This window comes from Marmota monax, unplaced genomic scaffold, assembly GCF_021218885.2.
Source record: "Marmota monax isolate L192 unplaced genomic scaffold, Marmota_monax_Labrador192_F-V1.1 WCK01_AAM20220418_F8-fsc00001, whole genome shotgun sequence".
Taxonomy (NCBI): Eukaryota; Metazoa; Chordata; class Mammalia; order Rodentia; family Sciuridae; genus Marmota; species Marmota monax.
In genome coordinates, this window is record NW_026693777.1 from 26,132,148 (window position 1) to 26,147,822 (window position 15,675).

A 15,675-nucleotide genomic window follows, 5' to 3' on the forward strand; every position below is an offset into this window, starting at 1 on the left:
CATACTAGGTGTTCAATAAATATCTGTTGACTAAATGTATCTGTGGAGGTGCCACTGCTTCTCAACAATAAAATCCTGAGGCTACAGCAGACAGACACCATACAGTCACTCTGGGCATGCCAGCCTTCTACACTCATCTTGATGTGGGATGAGATAATAAAACTTGACTGTTTTGCTTTTCCTTCAAACAGACTGCCTAATGCATGATTTCATCCTGAAAACTAAAGAAATCACTTCCTTTCCTGGCAGGCACCTAAACCAAGTTCGGAGGTGGCTGTATACAAAGCCCGTCTGTTCTCAACTGGTTTAAAGATAGTGACAGTTCCTGCCTGCTTTTAGTAAGCTTTCTTTTGCTTTTTGTTTTCTTTCACTGCTTTAGGAAAATTTACATATCTTTTCTACCCATTTGATCATTTTGACCTTGGCAAGAGCTCTCAATTAACAGAGTGGGCATTTGTGCAAAGAAAGCACCTATTTATAACGTTTATGGGAAATAAATTCTTATTATTACATAGAAACAAACACCCAAAGCTATAACTTATTTGTACATTATGAGAGAGGGATGACAAATGACTTGCTGAAGGCCATATAACTAACTTCTGCCACACACACATTCAGTGATTTCCAGTCAAGTGATGTTCGTTCACTGATACCTTTGCCTTAATAAGTTCATTAATGTTTCACTTGCTACCTGTGCATTAACCAAAAGCCCCTCAATTTGTGTCCCACTAGTGGGAATCTTGTTTGTGCTGTCTGTTGTCTTATTCCTCAACCTTCTATCAGGCTACTCTATTGGTTTTTCATGTGCTGTCAAGATTTTTCTCCATGATTGAAAATAATCTGGCCTTTCAAAGCTAGGCTGACATTCCAAGGTCGACTTTGTGGTCAATGAAAATGCATAGCCCAAGAGGTCTCACATAATCTATCCTCTACTTGAAGGAGAACTTACCTCTGCCTGTGGTTCTTTTTAGGGATGTGTAACAGTCAGCTTGCTGCTGAGATAAGCAATGCACACTGTGCAGACTGTCCGATTAGCAATGCATGGTAATAGAGTAGACTCCTAGGGTGTGTGTAGCTCTCTGTGTGTTGTGTGTGTGGATGGGTGGGTTACTAAGGATTTAACCCAGGGACATTCTATCACTGAATCCCAACCCCAGCCCTTTTTATTTTAGACAGTTACTCGCTAAGTTGCTTAGGATCTCACTAAAATGTCCAGTATGGCCTCAAATTAGAAATCCTCCTATCTCAGCCTCTCAAGTTGCTGGGATTGCAGCCATGTCCACCATGCCTGGTAAGGGCTTGTGCATTTCACTGTTGCCCCTCTACCTACTGGCACCTTCTGAACTTAGGACTGAAGACTGGTGATATCAATGGACTGGCAGTGCCTCCTAGTGGCTAAGGGTCCAAAGATTCATAACTGAAAAGTAGCCTAGGCAATAACAGCTCACCTGACAAACTCCTGTGCTGCCTTCTCCTTCCTTTTGAGTCTTGTCCTGCATAATGCAGTAAGAATTCGCTGCTGATCAGTTCATCATTATCTACCAGTCTTTTTGAGAAATTGGCCAACTAAATTCCCCAAAATGACAATGACAACAACGACAAAAAAACAATTGGACTGGGGCCAGGAAACACAAATTTTAAAAGTCACTAATGTCTCTAGACGTGGCTATTTTGAAAAGTGCTTTGTAATAATGTGGTCACTGTTTTTCTACCTCATCAGTTCTGTCAGTGCTCTGACACACACCCCACACCACATAGGAGACGTCAGCTGCCCAATAGTCCTATAATCTTCCTGCAGTCATACTTATGAAGCTTCCTCAAAAATAATTTCAGGTATGTTACAAAGATATGCAGAGGGGTCCAGCTGGTTTCTCCGGAAGCTTTTTGAATAAAATATGCATGATTCCCAAGATCATATTTTAAAGTCTGTATGCTTCATAAAAATGAAAGATAAGTCATGTCTACAAGTATAATTTGAGATTACCGTCCCTAGGCCTTTGCTGGCATAGAATATGTAAATGTAGATTTGGGTCTGAAAAAGAACCCTTCTGCGAACTAGGGAGGAATCATGAAGGTTCCACATCTCCACCAGGCAGAGAGATCCTGTGCCACAACAAAACACAGGAAGTTTGTTTTAGTGCCAAGGAACTCTTTGAAATTTCCCTTGGTCCCCAAGGCCATCTCGCTGTGTCTTATCTACTGAAAAGACGCTCTTCCAGAAAATGCCCACATGCCAGGCCTTTTCTGTTTGCTGAATCTACCCTTCCCCCATGAAAACACCCCCCCTCCAATCCAGTCTCCCAAGGTCTTGGTGTGTATTCTGATATTTTAGGCTAAGATTTGAATACAGGTCATTAATCCTTCCTTTGACATTTGCATTTTAATTAGGGATTCCTGAAATCTTTAACTACTCTTGGTAACCAACCTTATCTCCCAAATGCGCACCACCCACCTCCATCATCCCTAGTGAGTGTCCGATCCCAAAGATGACACTGTTTAAACAAAATGTCCTTTGCTTCCCTGAGTTTTTCTGAATGTCCCTGGGACACCCCTGGATTGTCACTGCAGTGACCAAGGACTCTGACCTTGAGCCTAAAGTTAAAACATTCTGATATTTATTTATCCAATGCCTAAACACATCAAGAGTAGAGGAGCAACGCGAGAAATACTCAGCCCTGAGCAACTGGGCTTTCACTCCAATGACTGCAGCTTGACAACAAAGGTTTTGTGCAATATTCCAAAAGAAGGAGAGATTTTGGTACTTCTTTGGAAGAGTCCAGGCAATTAAAATTTATCATGGCCCCACTATTAGAATTAGGGAGAGGTGAGTGAACGGTAGGATGATTAGGGGGCATTCTATTGCAAGCCTGGCATTTGTACTACAAATGTACTTGCCGACTGGTGTCTTAGAAATTTCCAGAACATGCCCTACATCAGTCAGAAGAGCCCAGGTTCTCCTAACAACCACCCTCATCCTTGGCCCTTTTTCAGTCCCCTTCTCCCAATTCTCCTACATCCAGCCAGCCTACGTGTCCCTGCGTTCATAAGCGGCTTAACACTCTCCGGGGGCAGCTCCCCCTTCAAAGACCGCCCAGCCTACCCGTTGGCGTCGAACGGCGGCCGCATCCCCGCGCGCGCAGGCGGCTCCGGGGCCGCGCCTAGCTGATTCGCTACCGCGCAGACTGCGGCGCCGCGCCGCGCCCGCCCGCCCCTAGCCGCGCGCGCCTGGTGCAGCCTCAGTCTGTCTGCAGCCGCGCGGCCGCCGCGAACCCAGCTGCTGCAGCCGGGGCACCACGCCTGAGTGCAAGCTCAGTGCCCCCGAGGAGAGGAACTGCGAGCCCCCAAAGCCCGCACGATGCAGGCCACTGCCGATTCCACCAAGATGGACTGTGTGTGGAGCAACTGGAAAAGTCAGGGTATTCTCTTTATTTCAGTAGTGCATGCCTGCGGCGCACGCGAATCCCGGGATCCGGACTCGTCCATTGTGCATCATTTCACCTGTGGGACTTATGCATGCTTTACACTCAAGAGCTTTCTGTTGGGGGGAGTAAACCTGTTATTTCAAAAATCAAAATGAATGGTGTTTGTTTTTTTTTCTTTTTCTTCTTCTTTTTTTTTTTTTAACCTTTACCTTTTGTTGTCTTGTGGCAATGCTGAATATTTTAAATAATGCATCATTTGCCTCCTTAGGGAGCTCCTTTGGCGTTATCATTCAGTACTTGTTTAATCTTTTCTGACCCCAGGAGTTAAAGTGCTTCTTATTGTTTCGTGCATCCCAGTGCATTTATTTCTGCCTAAAGGTTGCAATCTCCTAGCAGAACCATTAACTGAGGGCTTTAGTACATCCTTTTAAGAGGGACACACCCATTTCAGGGTCTTATTTGTGGTCACACAAAGGAGACCGGAAATGTAGACTAGTTCTCCAAATCCTGAAAATATGATGGCGTAGCCACATATTAGAAAGGCTCACTTTGAAATATTTCGGTGTTTTTGTCTGTCATCCGAGTAACCCTTAACTACCATTTATTAATAATTGGATTCTATAGAATAAATGGAGGGAAATAACAAAACAGTGGCGGCTGCCCTCTGGAATAACAGATTTATTTTGAAACAGTCCAGATTAGCACTGGGTGTGGCCACCCTCCAGCCTCGCTTGGATTGCTTTTCAGCCATTTTTATTCAGCCTCATACTTCACACATCCATCTCTCCTTTGTTACATTAAAATTCTGCCCCTCACTTAGCTCAATGAAAGATGATAAGGAGAAAGATAATTTGCAAGAATGAATTGTGTGTCGCAAACTTGGGTGTCTATAAGGTGAAGTGGTTTTTGATGTTTAACAAATATGGTTCTGAATAAGGCGTTTGGATGTAACCTGCAGGGTTTTGCAGCAGCCCTCAGGGGACCAAGAATACTCTGGAGCAGCAGCTGATTTTTTTTTTTTTAAACTTCTCATCTTCCCCTAGTAATTTTATATCACTGAAAGAATAGGTTTCCTTTTCATCTTTAATACCTTTGGGGAATTTTTCTTTAGTATATTTTTTAAGAAAAAGTAAAGATATTTCAGAATTGAAAGCATGCTTGCTCAGCCTCTTGTTTGTTGGATTGGGCAGCATCGACATAAAATATAGTAGTTTACTTCACATTGTGTGTGTCTGTTGGAAATAAAATTGTCAAAAGTAAATAGATGGACCATAAATTTAAAAGCCAATAAATAAGAAATGTACAGCAATCAAGGGTCATATATTTGGAAAATGATGACAACTACATAGAATAGCATATGTTTAATAGAGAAGGCAGCCGTGAAAATTCCTTGTAACATTTCCTCCCTACATGTTTAGACCCATCAGTTTATTTCATATACACACTTGACAATCTGGGCTCCATAGAATATCAAGTTTCGTTGGACATAAAGACTGGTTATTAGACTATGAGTTTCTTCTATTCTTAACAAAAGTAGATACCAAAAGATGGCAGCTTTCTGTTTTATGTGTACAAGATATAGGACATTATTTCATCACAGTCCTATGTGTTTTGTGTTGACTTTCTCTGGGGGTTGGGGGAATATTAAAAAAAAAACATGGACATTTATAATCAGAAATTCACATCAAATGCCATAATTCATCCATTGAAGGCATTCATGTTCATTTCCAATGTGTAGCTGTTTATGAAGATTAATTCAAGATCCTTTAGGATCTTTTACACTCAGTGACCTTTGGTCATCTTTAGTATCATTGATTTCCTTGTGTCAGATAGAACAAAGCCATTATCTAGATATAATAACTGACTGGGTGGGTGGGTTTATTGGCACAAAAAAGAAATAGTAAGAAATTAATTATGACTTTTTTTTATCCCCACTGTGAAAACTTTTATCTAAACTAAACCTACAAGATGTTTTTCTTTAACAATTTCAATGTATCTTCTTCACTTTAATTTCCTCCTCATCAAAAACAGTTGTTCTTAACGCCTGCTACACATTAGAATCACCTAGGGAGCTTTAAAAGACAAAGGATGCCTGGGTCCCACCCTAGAGATCCTCATTTATTTGAGCCAAGCACTGGCAGTATTTTTTAAACAGTCCTCAAGTGAGTTTAATATGCAACGAGGGTTGCAGCCACTGGTGGGTAATAATCCATGGGACAGCAGAGGTCCAGGGTACCAATGATGGTAAGGGTGTGATCTAGGAAAAGCTGAGAATACAGTTAAAAAAAAAATCGGTGTAACATCATTGAAAATGTCCTCAGGAAGTATTAGGAAGTGAGCTTTTTTTTTTTTGAGAGGAAATACATAATATGAACTTTAGATATCTGATTTCAGGGGGAAATTGCAGCAGATTGAATATTCCATGAAGATTCCACTGAAATTAATTACAATGTATCATAAAAACTAAAATACAGGTGCAAAGGGTCTCTCTATGAATCTGTTTATATAATCTTGATAAAATCTTTTCATCTATGGACAAGAATGTTTAAATGCTAAAAGTCTACATTATATTGTTACAGATTCCACTTCTAGCTTAAGATTTATTGACCAAAAAGGGGTTAATAAATCAAAGCATATTCTACTCCGTGAAAACAAAATGAGCTAAAACAATAATCTAATGCAATAGATAGATAGATAGATAATATCTTACAGGGCCCAACAATACTAATATTTATAGGGTACATTTGCCACTTGCTTTACTTAAATTGTTGTGCTTAATCTTCTCAGATCCTGACACGTAGGTTTCATTATCCTCATTTACAGGTGATGACAGGCCTCTCTCAGGGACACAGCTAGTGATGCCAGAGGCCTTCACTTCTCACTGTTCTGCCATCTGCCCCTGAGATAGATGGCTTTTCCCCTAATGCCTTTCTAGAGATATGAATTTTCTGTGCAATGGCAATTGTGCGGGCTTAACAACTCCTTGTTTTCATTGTTGCCAAATGAAAAACTCAGTTTTCATTTTACGAAACATGTCACTTGATGTTTCCAGTTTACTCTTGGACATCATGAGGGTTGGAGGAGTTGAGTGACTTGCCCAGTATTTTGTGATAAGTAGCAAATGAAGTAGTAAAAGCTGACTCCTTTGGCTTCCAATCCAGCATGCGCCCCATACCAACACAGGCCACCTGTGTTACTAATGCTGCGTTACAGAAAATGAACTCCTCTCTATCTCCTCTGAGACATTTTCACGTAGGTTCTTTTTTGTTTAAATAAAACAAACCTTAGCAGCATGGGGCAGGGATCTTGCCCAGTTTCCACCATGGTTGTTTTGGTCCTCACTTCATCATCCTGAATTCAGTTGCTGTCCTAAGCTCCTGTGGCATGCCTTCTCTTCTCTTGGCTTCCATGACATCACTCTTCTGTATAGAGGAGGAAATGGAGGGTTTTAAGGCTGAGAGGATCAGTTATTCACCCCAGGACATAACTGGGTCCTAAACAGGGCCCTCTGATCCTAAAGCCTACATTTTTTTTTCTACACAAATGAAACTATGCCAGGGAGCAAAATTTCATCAGAACTATCCATCTATGTGGTTCCATCTGTACTCTAAAGATAATTTTCCTCCCAGATTTCCCTATGATAACAGATTCACCTAGTAGGATGCTTAGGAATGGAGGCTGATACCTGTTGTGCTTGGGGCTAAGGGTGGGCCTCACCTCCTAGTGGACTGTGTGTGGAAGTTTGTTACAGCCACTCTAGCATGTGGATTACTGTGGAGGATGAAATTCTTTCTGGAGAAGATAATCAAATCTTGTAGAAATTCAATGCTGGCTTACAATGCCTTGTGGGAACGCTTGAGGACAATCTGTTCTGAAAGGTACTCATTTGAAACATTAAAGAGCCAAGCAGTGGCAGAATCCACAATGGACCTGTCTGTTGGAGGTACAGTCTTCAGGATATCTAACTTTTATTTCTGAAAATAATTAAGTATATCTCACAACCAAATTTCCCATCTTTCTCAACCTGATCTCTAAATTGTGTGCATATTTGACCCCATATATTATTTACAAATTTCACTTTTCCAGTTTTATGGACGTATACTCAGCCATTTGAAGAAACATGGCTGCTTTGTAATTAAGTGCACAATATGAAAGCTAAGAATTTGACATGAGTCTTGAAAAATCATCTTCTGCCTGGGCAACAGCTATAAAAATGACTTTAAAGGCTTGATAATTATATTCTAAATTTATAACATATATTTCAAATAAGAAAATTGTTAGTTTTAAAACTTAGAAGTATATAGTTCTAATTTCCCAAAATATGTTTGAGCTGTATCTTTTAAGTTGAATCTGAGACAGGTTGTATTGTTGTTTCATGAAATAGAACTCTTCCTTATTTCCTATATTGCCAAAGGGGAGGGGGAAATTCTAACATTACTTACAAGTTCTTTGCCAAAACTAGTATTAATTTTGAACAAATGAAAAGTGCAAATGTGACAGATTCTACTCTTTATCCCAATTGTGACTTTATCACAATTAAATCCATTTCAGAGTGGACAGGTTTCAAATGTGGTCATATTTTATCTCCTTCCTTCAAGAGACTGTTCACCAAATTGCAGATGAGCAAACCTTAACTCTAGTAATAACCAACATCAGGAAGAGCATAACATTTTAATGATTGGGACAGAGGTATGATGAGAGATCATTGCTTATCTTATATCTATAGTTTAAAAAAAATTTACCATTTTTAGCATTACAATCTTGATCAAAAAATTAAATATATTCTTTTTTGAAAAAAATTGCTGTCTTCCTTCATGGTTCTTTTCTCTTCCACTACTATGATAGATTTTCAGAAAGTGGACACAGACGTAAAATACTTTGGTTATTAGGACTGCTGACCAAAAGACCAAATGAACAGTTTTATATTTTGATCTGGTCAGAAAGCTTGAAGAAAGGAAAAATAAATCAAGACACTCTTTCTTTGTGTCTCATCCACCTTGTTTACAAAGCCTCTTTTTCCCTCTGTATGGTTATTTCTTCCTTAGATCTCAGGGCAAACTGTAAATGAACCTCCTAGCTTTGCTAGAGCTTTTGCAGACCACGCTGGTCAACTGTCTGAAATACGTGGCCCTGCCAATTTCACCTCTTGATCAGACCCTCCAGCATGGCAACCCCTGGGCCTAGGTATCATCATGTTAATATCACAGCAGGGAGATGCTGGGAATGATACCATCCTAACCATGAGAACTAGCAAACAGAAATCCTATTCGCTTTCACACAGGTAAGGCCTATGTGAATAGGTCTTGCCTTTGGTCTAACCTGAGGAATAGCCATTGGAAAACAGTGCACTGGCTTTTGTCTGTCATGAGACAAAAGTACTAGAGATTGCTGTTGGCTGAGCCTTTGACAATCAAATTCTTCATTTCCTTTAGTTCCACCAAAGCTCCATTTAGGGTAGTGAATTGAATGCTATGCTCTTTTATTGTGGATAGGAAATACAGCCTTTGTGTGTCTTCTCTTTCAAAACATCCACAGAGTTATTGAAACATCTAGAAATAGTGTTGGCATTTTTCTCTCCACAGTCATATTGGCTGTATTTAAGAGGTGTGAGGGAAGGGCTGGGAAAATGGAAACCATGTAGCTGTCTTCCCAGCAAAAGTCCTTGCCAGCAGCTTCCCCTCTGGTTTAGTGCTCCTAAATTAGCCTTTAAATTTTCAATTTTTGTATAAGAATCTTGATAAATGAAATTCATACATTACTTGAGTAGAAAATGTCAACTTTGAAGGTCTCTGTGTACGTTTCAAGTACTTTATTACATTTACTTCCATTATATTTCTCTTTTCATGTAAAATAAGGGAAGATTAAAGTAGGGAAAGTTACTTCTGTTTCTTCTTGTTCACATATTTTGTTTGCTTCATGAAAGTCATTCAGAAACTGGCTTCCAACACTGGGTTGGAGAGAGATGAGGTTTGTGAGTCTCCTCATTCTGTTTATAGGGTAGTCAGATATCATAGTCAGATAATTTAAAGTTTGCTAAAAAGTAAATAAAAGTCAATAGCACATCATGTGTCAATAATTCTTTTGTTGGAATGCTGATATTTCTACAAGCAGGAATTTCTTACAGTTCTCACTTTGCCTTTTTTAAAGTAGCCTTTTTAAAATGACAAGTTAACTTGTCATTTTCTTGATCTTTTCTGGACCAAGATGTAATATAAATATACAATGTAATGCCATAATTCGGACTATTGTGCACAATTTATTGCCATTTCATATTATCTACTTATAGCACATTTTGTCTTGTAAATAATTTATGAATAGCTGCAACACTGTCTTTTCAGTTCTTGCATTTTTAATAAACTTATGAATACTGCAGCCACTATTGGGTCATGTAATTGAATGTGTCTAAAATAGTTTCCCAAACCAAAACTTCAGACTGCACTAAAGGACTTCCTAGAAATTTGACATAGGAGTTAATTTCTATTTAGCTATTAATTCTAATCTTGGATTGCTTCTCTTATTTTTTCTTTTTTGTTGTTAACTAGATTCTGGAAAATGAGGGGAGAACTGGTTTTGGTATTTTGGGTTTTTGGTATTGGGATTCTTCGAATCTGTCAGTTCAGCCTTCACTGCATTTGTTCTAAGATTGTCCCAAGTTGGCTTCCATATATGCTCTTATCTGTGTTTGGGGACCAAAATGACATTTCTAGAGTCCATTTATCAAGTTCACAGGACTCAATGATGCATCATTTCAAAGCCAAAGTGTTGCCTCTCAGTTTTTGGCAAAGTAGCTTTGATATTTTTATAATTGTCAAAGTAACATACAGTAATATACCTGTCCTAGTGAGTGGGCTTAGTGACTGTGTGCTCAGATGTTTAAATTCTCACCTGGATTTTCTGTGTTAGGAGGATAGTTTTTTAAAAGAAAAGAAAACCTATTTATATTTCATTGTACTCAAAGACCACTTGAGAATAATTTGTTGCAGTTACAGAATTGCTTGCATTTTTCTTTCTTGAGTTCTAAGTAAACTTTATTGAAATACCTACTCTCCTACATCAGGTAGTGTCTTAGTCCATTTTCTGTTGCTAATATCACAACAAAATGGGTAAGATTTAAAGAAAAGAGGTTTATTTGGGCACATGGTTCTAGAGGTTCAAGGTTGAGGGCCTGCATCTGGTGATGACCTTTCTGCTGACAAAGTCCCCAGGCAGTGCAGGGTATCCCATGGCAAGAGACAGGAGCACACACATTTGTGTCTGTGTATCCTGGTCTCTCCCTCTCTTCTTCTAAAGGCACCAGTTTTCAATCATGGGAGCTTCAGTCTAAAGACCTTATATAATTCTAATCCCCTCCCAAAAGCCCCCATTCTAAAAATACCATGGTCAGATTAAGTTTCCACCTTTGTAATTCTTCACAATAAACATTAAAATTCAAAGTGAATTTCAGCTGGGACAGACTGTATTCAAGCCATAGCAGGTACAATAAAGCTTCCTACACAAATTTACATCATTCTAAGCAAAAATAAAATGTGAAAAACCGGCATTTACACAGCAGATTCAGTGCATAGAACCTCTCTGATCACAACTTAGTCACCTCCTACTCTTCTCACTCCAACATCAGAGCTTCGGGCCATTTGCCTGCCACCTGATCACACATAGCTATTGCCACTGTGCTAGCCTGAGTCCAGGGTTGTTTGTATCAATTCTGTCCTCTTGGATTTTTAGTCTTCTCCAACCCTGCGCCTTAGGTCAACTAACCTGGGTCAGCCCCACCACTCACTGATCAGAGCTCCCAGCATCTAACCTGTAGACCTTATCCACTAGAAATCCTTTATTTTAACTACACTCTCTTTGCTTTTGGGTAGTCTTTCTATTTCTTTCTTTTATATCCTTACTATATCTCTTTGTAGCAGCATCGTCCAATGGAAATATAATGTGAGACACATAGATAACTTTAAACTTTCTAGTAGCCACATAAAAAATTAAATAAGTAAAGTTAACTTTGCTGATATATTTTGTTTAGTCCAACATGTTCAAAAGTGTTATCCTTTCAACATGTAATTAGTATGAAACCCAGTATGTAGTCTATATTTTCAGAACACCTCCTTTGGGACCAACCACAGTCAAGTGCTTTACCCAATTGTACTGTTCAACACAGATCTTACCCTTGTGAAGCCATACTACCTAACCTCCTCAGTCTCAGGAAAGCCTTATGACTCATTTTCCAGGGAGAATTTGAATTAATTTACCTGAAGCCACTTTAGGTAAAGTTTACTTCCTGTCCATCTTAACACAATGTAGCCACACCCATCCCTTCCCTGAATGTCTCTCCCATCCCTTCTTTCTTCTCCCTTCTTTGAAAAGAGCTGTGACTAATTAATTCCATCCTTTCCTGCCCTCTGAGACTTTGCTTTAATCAAATATCTTCTCTTTCCAGAATCCTCGCCCCTCCCTTTGCACCAACATTCCCAGATTTTGCTCAAACTGAAGGATTACCTGTTGCTGCTACTCACCAGATCTTCTTTATTATTGTGAATTAACTCCCACCACTTTCGCAACCCCTTACAGTGGGCTCCCACGCCCACTCCTCCTAACACTGCTCTCTGCTGGCTCTAAATTCAGTGTTCCTTGCTAACCCTTTAGAAAATTTCTTCTTCCTGGCTGCTCTAACCTACTTACTGTGATTGCCCTTTCTAACACTAAGGACTTTCTATGGTTTCATCCTAAATTGCATCTGTAGCCTCCCATTGGAGATTTCCTCCACACTTGTGGCTGCAATCATTTCTACCCCAAATACATCCAAATGGAAACATTCTACCCCATTTACCAAATCTCAGTCCTACATTTCCAGTTGCCTAGTGTACAAATTCATCTGAATTTTAATAGACTTGTGACATTAAGGACCATCTTAACTCTGGGATACTGTGATAAAGCCAAAAAAAAAAAAAGTCATTTAAGTTCCAGGCTTTTAAAAAATTAGTTAGCATGGTGTGTAATTATCAGCCTTAATGCATCCGTAATTGCTATCTCATCTCTGCCCCAGGTTGTGTAAAAATGCCTGGCTTCCATGTCATCATGTCAGAATCTGGTTTAAAAACAAGTGTCATCTTTCCTCCAAATCAGTTCACCCTCAAATTCCCTAATTTTTCCGGTGATGCTAATCTCTCAGTCACCAGGCTTTGAAATGCTGCTTTCACCCTTAATGAGATCTGATTCCTTTTTTTCCCCAGCTAATTAGTCACCATTCTTGTCAACTAATCCTTTATAATATTTCCTTTTATCCACCCCATCTCCTTTACCAATTATTCCTCATGTTTATAAACCATCCCATGCCCTCTTCCCTCATCAATTTCAGCACACTCCATCCAAATTCAACTTTTGCCACCATTGACAAGACAAAACATATTGGCATCAAGTCAAGCTTTCTTTGAATGAGTGTTTGATGATTCCAGTTTTTACCTTAAGTTCCCTTAAAAAGGAGCATCATTTTATGATTGCTTGATTCTTATGCTTCCTAGATCATGGATGATCAATAACTATGGGTAATGACTAGTTTTCACTTAAAAGAATTTCCCTTTAAATAGCTAGTTCCGAAGGCAGTTTTAAATATAATCAAGTTGTCCAAAATCAATTTTGCATAACTTTTGGGGACATTTAACATACAGTAGGAGAGAAGCATAAAATTTAGGAGTTGGTTGGGCTTCTTGTATTACCTAGTCAGTATACAAGTTTTTTAACTTTTAACTTCCTGACTTGATAGATTACCAGTCTAATGAAGTTCATCTTGGAGTTTAAATGAGGCCATATATGCAAATGCTTTGAACATTTCAGAGTTTGTGTAAATAGATAATCTTGTCACAGAGTACCCAGAATCCACCGCCCGTTGCCTTAAGGTAATTCTTCTGTTAAGCTCCTAAGTAAAAGACTCTTTGAACTTCACAAATTGTTTGGAAGCCTCGCTGGGAGATAGATGATGACTCTTCACCAAATTAATGTGATTTGGCTAACCTCTCTGCCCACAGAGTCTTCCAGGAGAGCCCAAACTGGGTGCCCACCTTCTCAGCTCTTTGAACAGGTGACTAGAGTTGTAGAAGGCTTTTCTAGAAGTTATGCCATTGTTGGCAGGTGTTAGGCAATCCATTCAGTGGGAATTAGCTTGAAAACAGCTAATTCTGTCTCCTCTTTGTCTGAAAACTATTTGTATGGTTTCCTGTCCCCCTGCATGTATCACAGGTGGGTAAGCCACCTCCCCCAGCACTAAGGGTACCCCCTTCAGCAAAAATCATGCTGCCTTCTCATGCATTGACTTCCAGATATGCTTGCCATCTGAGTCTGTGGGCATTGTAAAACAGATTACAATTTATTTCTTATTTATTTGCATGTATTTTTTTGCTTTTTGGAATTCATTTATTTTTATGTCCTTAACACTGGCACAAAACCAGGCACTTAGTTCTTGATCAGTGAATACTGGTTCAGTAAGTAAGTGTATAGGAAGACACAGTTCAGTGATACCTCTAAACAGTGGTGTTTCATTCTCTTATTTATTCCCATTTGCCTCTCCTCTTGCACCAAACAGAGTAAATACTAGAGACTCCAGGTTCCCAAAGTCCTTTAGCATTGCTGGTCTAAACCTAGGCCGAGGCCCATTTTCACCTCTGCCTCTGGACCTACTCAACCCCAGGCTTCTGTGGAAATCCCTCTTCTTCCCTTCTATCCTTTCTCTTCAGGGGTCCAGAGGTTTACTGCAGGTATATCTTCCAAAAGATCCTCTCATCTGCCTGAAAATTATTATTATTATTATTTGGTACTGGGGATTGAATCCAGGGGCATTCAACCACTCAGCCACATCCCCTGCCCTATTTTCTATTTTATTTAAAAACAGGGTCTCCCTGAGTTGCTTAGCACCTCACCATTGCTGAGGCTGGCTTTGAACTCGTGATCCTCCTGCCTCAGCCTCCAGAGCCGCTGGGATTACAAGCGTGTGCTACTGCGCCCAGCCAAAACGATTATATTTTGATGTTCTGTCCTCATAAACTCTTTTAAAAGGAGAATTATTTTGGTGAACTCATTTGAACTGTATTGTTGACAAGCAAATCTTTAATATTGTCTTATTCCTGCATCTTTTGCATTAAATAAAGATCATGATGATGACAGCCACTTTGAAGATAGAAAAGGGGTTATTCAAAGGAATGAATTTCTAATAGTCAGTGTGACTGGTAATTGGGGCAGGCAGAAGAGAGAAGCTTTAGAGAAGCAATACTCTCCTTGGTCTCTGGAAACCTATATGTAAGATTGGCCTTCCTCAAAAGAGAAAAAAATATTATAAATATATATATATATATATATATATATATATATATATATATATATATTTACATATATATTTATGTGTATATATATATATATATTTTTACCACTCCAAAACATGCTTGCAAGCCTTTCCTCTCCTCTATGTTATACATTGCAGAAGTGCTGTAGGAAAAAAGAAACCATGTTTTTGCCCAACAATGGCTGCCTACTAGAATCTTTGAGTTAATGTCTTTGGTGGAACACAGTGGTGGTGGATAGGGAATAAATTCTCTTCCCAGCTTCATACTGCCAGAGATGTCCTCAGCCTATTATAAACAGCCTCTCATTTCTCAACTCCTGATCTGCACCCAACCAGCCAGAGGCAAGCCTGCTGTGAGCAAGGGGTTTCTATGTGAAGGGTATGTCTTTAGCCTTGGACTGTCACTAAGGCTTGTGACAACAATACAGATTGAACAACCCTAAATGAAAAATACAAAATCCAAAACTTTTTGAGTGTCAATGCAACCACACAAGTGAAAAATTCCACACCATGACACTATTTCATGCACAGAATATTAAAAATAGCATCTAATGTTACCCTTCAAGACTATGGGTATAAGGGGTACATAAAACATAAATGAATTTCATGTTTAGACTTGGATCACATCCCCAAGATATCTCATCATGTATATTCAACTGTTTCCAAATCCAAAAATTATCCAAAATACTTCTAGTCCCAGGCATTTTGGACAAGGAATATTCAACCTGTATGGCTCTTTCAGCTAACTGCACACTCATGAATAATGGGACAGGTATGTGCCACTGTGCTCCCTGCTTTCTTCAACATGGTTATCTCTCTGTTTTTCCCTTGAGCAAATGACTGGAATCTAAATCCAAACCAGGTGTTTCCAGGTACAGAGCATGGGAAGCTGACAGTCTAAGCCACTACAGCTTACATCTGACTGTC

General features: G+C 39.3%; 1 protein-coding gene across 2 annotated transcripts in view; it reads left to right on the plus strand.

Annotated features, from left to right (window-relative positions):
* The window catches only part of Rtn1 (reticulon 1), a 228,934-nt gene that overhangs the window by 199,699 nt on the left and 13,560 nt on the right, over nucleotides 1-15,675 (plus strand). Inside the window, exon 1 of one of the 2 annotated variants that reach the window (XM_058584617.1) lies at nucleotides 3,225-3,416. The exons of the other annotated variant lie outside the window; for it this stretch is intronic. Coding sequence (XP_058440600.1) covers nucleotides 3,356-3,416 — 61 coding nt within the window. The 5' untranslated portion in view covers nucleotides 3,225-3,355. Of the gene's footprint in view, nucleotides 1-3,224; nucleotides 3,417-15,675 lie in introns of those variants that run through there. 2 annotated transcript variants of the gene reach the window in all.